At 35.8% G+C, this 12,500-nt stretch overlaps 1 protein-coding gene across 1 annotated transcript in view; it reads left to right on the top strand.

The window, feature by feature from the left end:
- Positions 1-12,500, top strand: part of SLC28A3 (solute carrier family 28 member 3) — a 262,179-nt gene that overhangs the window by 171,640 nt on the left and 78,039 nt on the right. Inside the window, exons 10-11 of the mRNA XM_044060325.1 lie at positions 1,621-1,746; positions 6,738-6,865. Of these exons, the coding sequence (XP_043916260.1) occupies positions 1,621-1,746; positions 6,738-6,865 (254 nt within the window). The remainder of the gene's footprint in view (positions 1-1,620; positions 1,747-6,737; positions 6,866-12,500) is intronic.

The following is a 12,500-nucleotide window of genomic DNA, read 5'->3' as shown; positions in this document are numbered from 1 at the left end:
TCCATCTGTTTTGGTTTAGTTTATTTGACCAATTAATGCTACTGTTTCTGAATGTGATCAACAAAGTCATTAACAATCCTACTGGCAGAAGGAAAACTGTGGCACAAAGCATCTAATTCTGGCATTAAGAAACATAGCCCCACCAGCAAGGATAAAAACATATACCAGTTATATGCTAACACTGACACAAAGAAATAAGAATCATAATATTTACACTGCATTATTTATTGTTAATTTGTTATGAAACAAAGTGCATTTGGAAAGTTTAAAGCATATGAAAGGATGCTAAACAAGTGTTATAAAAATATTAGGGACAGCTTTTATCCATTAATACAGTCTAAGCACCACGACACAAAGTAAAATACAAGCTTCCCACAGCACCCATTTTAGGTTTTAAGTAACATTTGGAGCATTGACTCATTTACAGATAGCAAAGGCTAAAAAAAAAATACCACTTAACATCTCCTTCAGTGCCACCATGCCATCCTTACTGTTACCGGATTTCAAAAGGACAGAAGTAATCAGAATGAACTATATTACCAAGAACAGTGGGAATTCATGGAAATGATAACTGCGTTCATTTCTTACATATACCTTATATAGTTTTCCACTTATAGTACTCCATGCACACACAGATTTGTTATTTACTGAAATCAACCTGCTGTTATATTTTACAGGGCTTTCCCTACTCATCTGTGAACTATTTTTTCTTTCTTGTACTATCACCAGATTTTTTAAATAATTAACTCAATCAGTGTATTTGCGTTTGTTGGTGCGCATACATGTATGTGCATATCTTTGTGTGTGTGCATGTGTGCACTCACCCGAGCGGACGTGGGCACGCATGTGTGTGTGTTGAGGGTCACCAGTCCTTAAGGAAATGCTATATTCAACTTTACTCTCTAAAATGATTGTCTTTTGCTACTCAAGAAAAGGAGAAAACAGAACGCGATAGCAAATCCCAGGTATCCTTGGTCATTGTACCTAAGTAGTTTTTTTAAACAAAATCCCTACAACATGACAAGTTTGTGTGTTCATGCATGTATTTTTTTCTAGCTCACTTCTTATAGTCCTTTATTCCATAAATGATAACAGGGATGACAATAAATAGTGCAGTATAATAAACCTTACTCTGATCAAATATGCATGTTTTCTGTATAATAAACCTTACTCTGATCAAATATGCATGTTTTCTGTATAATAAACCTTACTCTGATCAAATATGCATGTTTTCTGCAAATCACTTACAAATAGTTGATCTGGATGGTACATCTATGAGAAAGGCAAGAATTTGTATCAGGATTGGAAAATATGACAGTTACTGGGATATTTCTGCTGTGTTATACATACTATTACAAAATTAAATCAAATATCAAGTTAAAGTTATTTAATATAAGGCTATATGTAATGATCAGTGAGTCCTGATTAAAATGTGATCAGTGAGTTATCATATCAGTGCATACCTTACTAAAGTATCTGAGCCCTAGGAATAACATCAAATATGATTAAACAAGTCTTTTAGTAAGACACTAATAAGTAGAGACAATTATGCATAGCTATATGAAATGTGTAACACAACTGTATGTATGGAAACTATTTTTCACATATTTTCCTTTGCAGACTGAGTCACCATTGCTTATTCGACCATATTTACCAGAGCTTACAAAATCTGAACTCCATGCTGTCATGACTGGAGGGTTTGCAACAATAGCAGGAAGTGTTCTAGGAGCTTATATTTCCTTTGGGGTAAGAAGAGTTCTTTGTTTGCGGCCTGTTTTTTTTTTTTTTTTTTTTTTTATTAATAAACTACTGCTTTCACTTCCTGTATGACCACATTGAGTTCACCTGCAGAAGGAGCTTTTGTATGATGAACAAGGTTTAATAAATGCAGGTAAGCAGGATCATATGACGACCACTTGTTTACAGTCAGTTCCTTAATACTACCTATACAGCTGTGTCAAGAAATTATACCGACTGCTTCTCAAATGTCTGCTCGGTTAGTGTGGAGCTGTGATGAAATCACTGTAGTGCACAACCTTGGTCAGTCTGGTGGCAGATTCTGGGACAGCTAATAAATCTGAAGTTAAAACAAAGAATGTGATAAAAAATGATGCAGTCTATATTTTACTGAAGAAGAACTATTATTTAAACAAAGGTGCTGGCTATGCATTAGCTGGTGTCTGGATGATTGTCTGGAAAGAAATTAACAAAAAAGAGTGAAGAAATAGGGAAGACACTTTATGAAAGTGAAAGTAACATAATATTAGATTAACTGTTAGAAAGCTATTGCTGGCCCCGCATTACACAAAATTACTGTAATAGAAAGAAAGTTATACTAAATAACCTCCTGGTACTCTTCCCTCATCAGGCCAATAACTGAGTACAACACCCCTTTTGGTATGTACCTTTCCAAGCACCTGCAGCAATTGGAGATACCACAAATGTTCCTCACAAGGAAAATTCAAGGTCTTCAGCATTTGTCTTATGTGGATCATCTGAAATTACTGCCACTTTGTTCTGTTTCATACAGGCTACTCAGAGGCAATCTCTGTCTTCCATATAAGGCAATCTCTGACCCTGCTTTATTAGAAATGCTGCATATCCACAAGTCAAATGGTACATGGATTACTTGCTCTAAATACCTTAACCTGGTGTGTGACATTAATAGAATGTGCTGGATGGCCAGATTTGTCTCCCAGAGGTTACCACACCTTTGGAACAGACTCCCACTTCATATCAAACAGAACACCTCACTGGCCCTCTTCAAACGCAGTCTGGACAATTGGATGGGTAACCATAAGTTCACCCCAGGGGTTATACCTGTGCCCCTCTTGGACAGGGGCAATAGGTGCTGATCATGGAAATAAGGGTAGAACTTGTTTAAGCTTGTAAGGGCTTTAGGGCCATTAGCCTTGTAACTTCCTATGATCGAAAAAAATAAAATCAAACTGTTACAAAATAAAAGTATTCAAATACTAGAGATATGCTGAATTACAAGATAAATGGGATTGGTGCACTGCAATGCCCTTTTAAAGTACAGATGTTCACTTTAGTGATTTTCATATGCAGTCACAGTGTACCAGCATACTACATGAGATAAGAGGCTATGCAGCATTCATGAGCCTGGGTTAGTGTATGAGAAACCTGATCAAATACTGGGCATATATTGATGAACAACTGTCATTGCTGGCACGCTTTAGTGAAAACACTGGCAGCCATAAAAGGAAAAGATATTAAAAAAAATGATGGACACTTTGAACCAGTCGAAAGAGGAAAAGTTCAAAGCTATTGGCTACATGCAAGAATGCTAACAGGGTATACTGGTACTGAGAAAGTGTAAAGGATATTTTCTCCTTGTGAAAAGAGAAGGTCTGGAGAGCTTCAGAAAGTGAGCTCATGTGCAGATGATAGTCTTACCTGAGAAGGTGGAAAACATAACTGGGTTTAAGTTCTTGCATCTGTAATTCAAAAGGATTGTTACAGCTTAGCATGTAAATCTAGTGATATAACTCTCCAATGCATGCAGAGAGTGAGGTGCATAAAGCCAGGGATTTCCTAGCCAAGACATGTGGTGGGAACTTTCCACATGTTCAAATCCCTACACTGGATGCTATGGAAGGTCCACCATGGGAAGGAGCTGTGGATTGTGGATAAAGCAATTCATTGTGTCTAACAAATTTTGCTGTAGTTCTGCAGAAGCTTGTGAATGAGACAATTTTAATAGGTTCCACTATGTTTCATCAAAAAACCTGAGATCAGGTCACAAAAGCTCACCAACATTCCTTCATGTTGCATTGATCTGACTACTCAGAATCTCATATCATAGGTATTCAGGCCCATGAACAATATGAAGGAATGTAGCATTTCTAAAAGCTATTTTTTGCATGCAGGTAACCCCACCTTTCCATCCACACTGCCCAAAACTTTATTAATCTCACTCCAGGATTGCTGATTTATTTATTTACTTACTTACTTATTGACAGTTGGTGACTAAGAAGTTCTGACTAGGTCATGCAGGACAACCTATTCAGCAAAATCCCAGAGAGAAAAGCTCCAAAAAACAAATTTATTCAGAGAAAAACGTACGAGTAGATTATACCAGAGAGTTTTTGCAATGTATGAAGTATAGTGATTTCAGATTCATCATAGGTTAGGTGTATGTGAACAGCAGTACAAGAAAAGAACCAGATCAAGAGTTAAATGTTGACAAGAGATCCAAAAAATACTAAAATGTGTACAAAAATATTGACGATTGAATGTAAAAGTGGGTGATGGAGCAATTCATTGTTAATCTGCATGATCAAGATTACAGAAAAGAAGAGGTTAAGAATTCACATCAATAGTGTGAAACAAGAAAATTCTAGAGTTACTGATGAGAGGAGAAACTCTGCTGTCTGAGAGAAAGAACAGTGTGGGGAGGGAAAAACTGGTTAACTAGGAGAGGAAGAGTAGGAGAAGACTTTAGAGTTAAAGGAGATAAGTATAGAGATTGTTCTTGATACTGTTTAGAGTTTGAGGTTGTCTTGGGGCAGAGAATATCTGGTTCCAGAGTTTGGGCAAATGGTATGAGTGTAAGGCTCTACTATGTACATCCATAGCCTTGTCATGGTAGCAAGTTATCTGTCTAAGCTTAAAATGACCACAATGGCAGCTAGCCTAGTACTTACCAACGGACCTAAGAGGCCTAGTATAGATCCGTGAGGAACACGTATACTAACAAAGAAGGAAGGGAATGTTGTTTGCCCCTTGACCCATTGTATTCTGTTGCTTAGGTATCTAGGCAACAACGTGATAGTGTTATTAGAGAGACTAGAGTGGTGAGCTTATGGAGCACATTTGATTGACAGACTGTGCTGAAAGCCTTTGAGAGATCAAAAAAGGTGGTAGAAACCAAAAGATTATTACAGAGTATGTTACTGGTACTTAGGAAAGATACTAAGGTAGTTGTTGTGCTATGGTTATAGTGAAATCCATATTGGGAGCTAGAGTGTAGGTTTTTGTCTAAAAGGTAATGTAATACTTGTGAGTGAACACACCTTTCCAATATGTTTAATAGTGGAGGTAATATGGCAATTTCCCTAAAACTACTAAGATTGTTAGATTATGTAGAGCTAATATGTAACTTTACTTCCAGATTTTGAGAACTTGGGATTCTGTTATGGACCCATTGATGAGTATTGAGATTTGGACTGTTAGGACATCCGTGGCTAGTTTAATTTGCCTGGGAGATTGTCAGCTTCTAAAATGGTTAGTTTAAGCTCAAAGATCAGTTTTTAGATGTTTGTGGTAGTGACAGGTTACAATGAGAAAGTCACAGCAAGGTCATCAGGAATGGAGTGGAATTGAGTAAGGGCATCACTCAGGTTGTTTTGAAGGAAGGAAGCAGCTGTGTTGAAGAAGTGAGAGTTGAAAGATCAGGCTAAGTTCAAGTCACAGTCATTGGATATAGGATTAGGTTGGTGTAATTTGTCAGGGTTTACAAGATGGTTATGTCTTTTTTCACTAATGTTTTTACATTATTTTGCAGAATTCTGTAGTAGTGGGATGTACAGCTATGGCTTCGAAGTCATACCTCTGTGAAGATGTATAATCTTTAAGCAGCATATTTTTTCAGGCTGCATGTATCAAGGAGTGCTACCCTTCACTTTATTGTGCCTAGCAAAGCACCTAGGGCAAAGAAAAGTATATTTACTGCCCAAACAGATTTTGAGGGTAAATGTAGAGAACCCCTTGCAAACCAAAACCAAGTCTGGATACATATATTTCTTCCCAAGTAGAGCTACACTGAATCCATCTGGATAGATATCATGATCTAAACTAGTAGTTGAAGCCAGCAATCTTTTCCAGATTTTTACATATTTAGTGCTTAGTGTAAAGATTTATATATTTGTTGGACTTGAGCACGACTCTGCAGTTCAAGTCATTAGTACAAAATGTTTCTGAATTGCTGGCCCACTCATAGTGTAGCATGTGTTCTAAGCAGCAGTCCCTAAATAGGTAACTGTTTCTCCCATGAGCTCTTACCCATCTCAAGATCATTTCTGGGGCATGCTAGACTAATGGGATGGGAATAGGGTTAAATCAAAGCAGGGGTCATGCTACTACATCCCTTTAGAAATTCAGCTATTTGCTGCAGAGACCATGAAACAATCATAAGAAAAATGTCTGGGAATTAATTAAAATAGTAACATTATGGAAAGAACCATCGATAATAACAGGGAGGAATTACAACAGTAATGAACTACGACCTACAAGCCCTGTAAGAAGGCTAGATGCATTCTTTTGGGTTTCTGTTATTGTTTGCAGGGTGACAAAAATGATGCTCATATCCTGACAGTTATATTTTGTATTCTCTAATACTATAGAAAAAAAGAAACAAAAGAAAAACATGCTATGCATGACTAACATTCTAGAAGTTTAATGTATATTATCACTGTAGACAAAAAAGTATTTTATATGGAAATATTTCCTAAAAATGTGTTCTGTTAAATTATTTATTTAACTAGCTGAAAATAACTTCTGATTTGCTATTTGTAGCGTTTTATATAAATATTGACCTTAAAATACTTTACTTTTTTTTTTTTCCCCCTTTTTGAGACTATGGCATGTTCTCTTCTGAGAGCTAAATGCATCAATGCATAATTCTTTCCATGTGTTTTATAAGTGAAAAAGTACAATTCACAGGTGACAATAACGTGCTGTCAGTCGTAATCTTTTGCACCTTGTTTACACAACAGGTTTCAGCCTCTCATCTCCTAACAGCATCTGTGATGTCAGCTCCTGCCTCTCTTGCTATTGCCAAATTATTTTGGCCTGAAACAAAGACCACCACAGTAACCGCAGACCGACTCAAAATGGAAAAAGGGTACACTGTCTATTTTAGTAACATGAATTACATTTATTTGTAGTCTTTACAATCTTCCAGACATTGTTTGTTAAAGTTTAATTTGTAATGGTTATTTACAAAATTGTTCATTTGTTCACATTTGTTTTGCTGTCAGTGAGAGCTACATTTTTAGCAGTGACTGAGCAATTTATAATAACTCAGAAACATGCAAGTTATCGTAAAAGCATTTTTAAAATTTATAAGCACATTAAATAGTAACATTATTTAATGCTTTCTGATATTTATTCTCAGCCAGCAATATCCTGAAGGTTGTTTGATACTGACATCTGCCTATTGGTCATAAACCCTTGTTAGAACAAGGCCTTGGTAATCCAGCCACCTCTTTCATGTAGCAGTTGATTTTCAAAAAAATTGATTTTTTATGGATGGCTGGAAGAAGTAAGGCCAGACACATCAGGCATATTTAGGGGAATATTTTCCATTGGTTCAGTATGGAGTACAAGGCCATATTACTCCATTCAGAGTGAGTGCGTAGTACTACTGGTCAGGATCTGTCTCTTAACCTGAGTTCCAGGTAAGAATAGTTCTTAGAGATTAATACTCTAAGATCCTTAATGAATTTTAAGTACATGCATTTATAGTCAAGGCACATATATCTGTATGTAGTTTGTCAAGTTGTCATTTTTGAACTCATGAGGAAGGCCAGGATGTCACAATAATATGCCAAGCTATGTCATGTAGCTGCTCACTGATGTAGTCATTTCAGAAGATACTCATTTTAAGCAGCACAGTAAGATCAGGTAGAATTCTAATGAATGATTCTTGTTAGAGTTGTGGGATATGGACAGAAAAGGCCATCTAACGTTTTACTTTTTTCACTGAGAAATGAGAAAGCTTTCTATATCTCTATGAGCATCCCTAAATGCTTATCTTGTAATCTCTCTCAGTGTGAGAGGCATGTTGTGTTCAAACCTGAAGCACAGGTACTTTACTGCAGTAGAATCTTTGGAAGTTTATCATCTGGAGGTGCAGATATGAGCCTTGAATAATCCCTGAAAAAAAAAATAGAAAAATGTACTTCTTAATCAAACTACTTTTGCTGCTGGTGAGGACTAAATCGAAAACAACGAGCTCAGAAAAGGTACTTTAGAATTGAATGTTTTTCTTCATCCCAAGTAAGAACTGGGAATAGTGTGAAAGCATCATTCATACACTGAATGAGCTTGTCACAGCACTTTGCCTCATACAACATTCACAATGACATACAATTGAAGGTGCCGAAACAGTCCTTCTGGTCATTAGCTGATTTAAGACTCCAGTCTTGAGACAGCGGGTTTCTACTTTGCACTTCTGAAATCTACCTTCAGCATAGTTTTTGCATCAAACAAAAGACTATGTTGAGATTACAAATCAGAATGTTTATAAAATAGAAATGTGAAAGGTTATTGTGTGACCAAAAGATTTAAAAAATCAATAACAAAACCCAGTGATGCAACTTTTTCCCATGTTCCTCAATATTTCATCTGTGGCCACAACTAAAGATGTGAGCATGATGTGATCAAGAGAAAATCAAATCCATGCTGTATTTCTAAGAATATAACTACAGAGGGATACTACAGAGATGGTCTGACAGTGGTTTATGAAATGTGTTTTCCCAATATATCTAAATATAATTATTCTTCTAAAGCTGACTGATTTCCCTCTCTTTCTTCCTTTTTTTTTTTTTTTTTACTTCCATAAAATTGCCTTACCCAGCAGTTTCCTTACTTCCAGGCCAGAAAATAACAGCTGATAAAGGGCTTTTATGCTTCAGTGGGGTAGTTGAGACCATTATGTAAAGAGAAAATGTTTACAGTAAAATCATAGACTGTCATTGTCAAACAGTAATTAAAACACTTTACTTAATAAATCCTCAGCAACTGTATAACATTTCTGCAGGTTTGTCTTCAAAAACATGGTGATTCTCCCACCAAGACAAGAAGTCTTGGATCAGGCAGAGATATCGTTAAGCACTTTTGGAAGCATCTTCAGTTATTATCCATTGTTTCAGTTATTTATTTATTTATTTATTTATTTTTTATTTGGATTTAAAATAATAGATAAATCCATTATAAAACAACCAAATAATTTACAAATATAGGTCCACAGCTGATCAATACATCAAAGTTATACATCAACAACAATTAAGATTTTTCAAGCAAGTCTTTAAGTTGACGCCAAGATTTATATGAATGTATAATATTAGAAGTTCTCATATTTATAATATGCAGTTCACTACTGCAAACAATTTTTTCCAAACTGATAAATTCAACAATAGAGGAGGTAACTTTACTTATAATTTGTAGTAATTACATTTCTGGCTATAGCAAGACCAGACCAAAGAAGAGGCACTTGTGTTTTTGGAATTATTTCAGGAATTGAGCATTAAATAAAACTAAAGATTTAGAAATATTACAACTGTCTGACTATAGAGCTTGAATGAAGTTATTAATTTCTTTCCAAAAAAGGGAGATGACTTCACATTCATATACCATATGCATCCAATCAGTTATTATTTAAGAATCACATCTCCAGCGTTTAATTCGATTTGATTATTATTTCAGTTACTTAATTACATTTAATACTAAAACATGGTCTCAGTGCCAGTGTGCTTGTATTATCCTTAGAATAAATCTCTCTCACTCACACATCATTGAATATTACTTGTTGAAAATGTTGCACCTTTGTCCTAACTTATGTTACATTGTCTACATACAACAAATTCAGAGTTTGTTAAGGCCTTCAATGAATTTACCTTCAGACAACCTAGGAACAAAAGTTCTGTCTCCCATCAAGTTATCCAGGCCCTGCTTAAATTGTGAAATAGTGCTTAATTTCATGATTTTTAAGGTAAAAAATTCTCCCAGCTACTAGACCTAAAGTGAAAACAATTTTGCTTTATCCTCAAATGACAGTCTGCTACCACAACCAAATAATTATTATTTTTGGTATCCAACAAATGCTGTAACGTAACAACATGCATACTAGCTCCTAACAATCAGAAAGAAAGCATTTATGGATTGCAGTTAAGTCCTCCCTAAATTTCCTATATTTGTTAGAAAATAAGGATAATGATTTCAGACATCTTTGGTATCTAATACTCCTTAATCGCCTTATTTGATGGGTAAAGAACCTTTGTATCCTTTCAAGTCTTTCAGTCTGAGTCCTACTATATATACACACAGATCTCCATACTCTTTCATCAGTCTTATTAATGTCTTAATAGTAAATGTTTATCCCTACTTTACTAGAACACCAAGTAGTTTTCATAATTCATAATAACATCTTCTTGTCGTTTCCATTAAATGGAAATCAAAACTAAATCCCTGATAAATATTAATCCCTAAGTCCTTAGTACTGTTCACTGTCTTAATAAAACAATTATTCATTACATAAAGATAGCATAGATTTTTTTTCAAAGTGTATAATGCATCTCTTTCTCAAATTAAATTCCATTTCATTAGTAGCAGCCCAAATAAATATCTCATCCAAATCTCACTGTAATCTATTATGTTCTTCCAGATTTGTGATAACTGAACTGACCTTATTATTATCAGCATAAAAATAACCAAAATAACGCAGGTTCCCAGTATAGACCCCTGAGGAACACCAATGGAAACTAATTTTGTTTTTGAATGGGTATCTTTAATTCTCACCTTAGAAGTACTCTTGGGCAACCAGTTCTTTACCCTGGCTTATAATGTAGTGGTTCAAATAATTTCTAACCATTATAGAAATTATCTTATGATGGGGAATAGTATCAAATGCTTTTACCATGTCCAGATGTACAATGTCAGAGGGCAATCCTTCATCCATTGCCTCCCACAGTAGTCAATAGACAATAAGTTAATCTGATAATATCTACTCAGAGTAAATCCATGTTGAAAAATATCCCTGTTCCAACCCATGGTGTCCAGAATATACTTGGCAATAACCCTCTCAAAGCATTTTCCCAGTAAATAAGTAAGACTTACTGGTCTAAAGGTATTAATTAAAGACAAATCCCCACCCTTAGGTTATGGGCCCACAATTGCCTTCTTCCATAATTCTGGTACAGGTACAAAACTTGTTTTTAAAGACCACTGGAATAAATGTAATAAACTAGAAATAAGAGAATGTATTGTAGTCTTCAAGAAATACCCATTTATTCTATCAGGTCCAGCTGCAAAGGTTGGATTTAAAGGACAACCGCGCCTTCAGACTCAAAAAACATATTAATTTCATCATGGTTTGATGTTTCCTACATTTTAACAGCACTCTGAGACTATTTGTAGCTTTTTAGATATTTTTAGATGCAATTTCTGACTCTGACCACATGGGGTCTGGCATATTGAAAAAATTCAGACTGTTTACTCTGCCTCAACTATCCCAGAATCCATCATTTGTCTCCCGAAAATTGCATCAGATCTGCCACTTTTTCCCTTAAGTTGCCGTGACTTCATTGACTTAACAGGCATTCACTGCAGTCTTCAAATCCACTACTTTTGGTTAAATTGTTATCCTTTTTAAATGACCACTTGAAACACAAGCAGTGCAAATGCTACAGAACAGAACACAAAAGTGCATTTTCTAGCTTTTTCTCCTTTCAAATGCTAACTTGCTTTCTTTTGTGAAGGCTGGAATCTAGCTCTCCAAGGAATCTCCCCTCCCACTTCACACCTACCTTCCCTAGCTGTCAAACAGCCAAGGGTAATTTGAGCCATTATCTGCATGTGATTGACAGCTCATCACAGCAGGTGACCAGACCAATGTATTGTTTGCTAGTCTGCCTTTCCTCCTTAGTGGGAGAATTTTTTTGTTGCACTACTCCTGTCAAATTTAAAACCAAGCAACATAGCACTGGCAATAGTTTCCTGCGTTGCAAAGCAATAGTCTGCCACTTATTTTCCCTTCCGGTTTAAATAGCCAACAGATGATACACTATAAACAAATAATTTCAGACCTGCATGACAGCACCCACATGCTTTGAGTCAATATTAAAAAAAACTTATGGTAATGCATACCAGTTGTAAATTGTTGCACTTTAATTGTGCCACACAGTCTTATGCAATAACATCCTGTTACTGTCTACGCATGGTCACTGCAAAATTATCCTTTTTGTAGCAGTTACTGTACTTCATCAGTAGGGCTCTTAGTGAGATTAGTGAACTTATTTGGCTGGACTTCACAGTTCCATTAATGGTCAACTACATATACTGCACCATATTTACTCAGAATTTCACCGCTTAGTATCCATGGTCTTACTACATTTTTAGCTTTACAGCATCTCAATTTACAAAGTCTGTGCTATATCCATTGATCTCTAAATATAACCCCTGTATACATTAAGACTGCAGCATAATGAAGATCCATCACGTATGAAACACTTTATTTTAATAGACCTTACAAATCTATAGCAATCATATACCATTTAATTTTTAAAAATGTACCAGAAGTCAACTGAACCCTCAGACATACAAGATTAGCTGGCTTTTGGTTTACAATGTGCAAAAGTGGCAATTCCCACAGCACTATTGTGAAAAGCCTCTGTACCTCGTCAAGGTAGCCAGCATCACAGAGGTCCACTCACACCACAATACTTCCGTACACGATTCCCCGCATCCAATCACCATAC

The sequence above is a fragment of the Protopterus annectens genome, chromosome 2.part0, assembly GCF_019279795.1.
Source record: "Protopterus annectens isolate FY-2018-M chromosome 2.part0, PAN1.0, whole genome shotgun sequence".
NCBI lineage: Eukaryota > Metazoa > Chordata > Ceratodontiformes > Protopteridae > Protopterus > Protopterus annectens.
The sequence above is the reverse complement of the archived record's forward strand: the minus strand, read 5'-3'. Positions and strand labels throughout refer to the sequence as shown.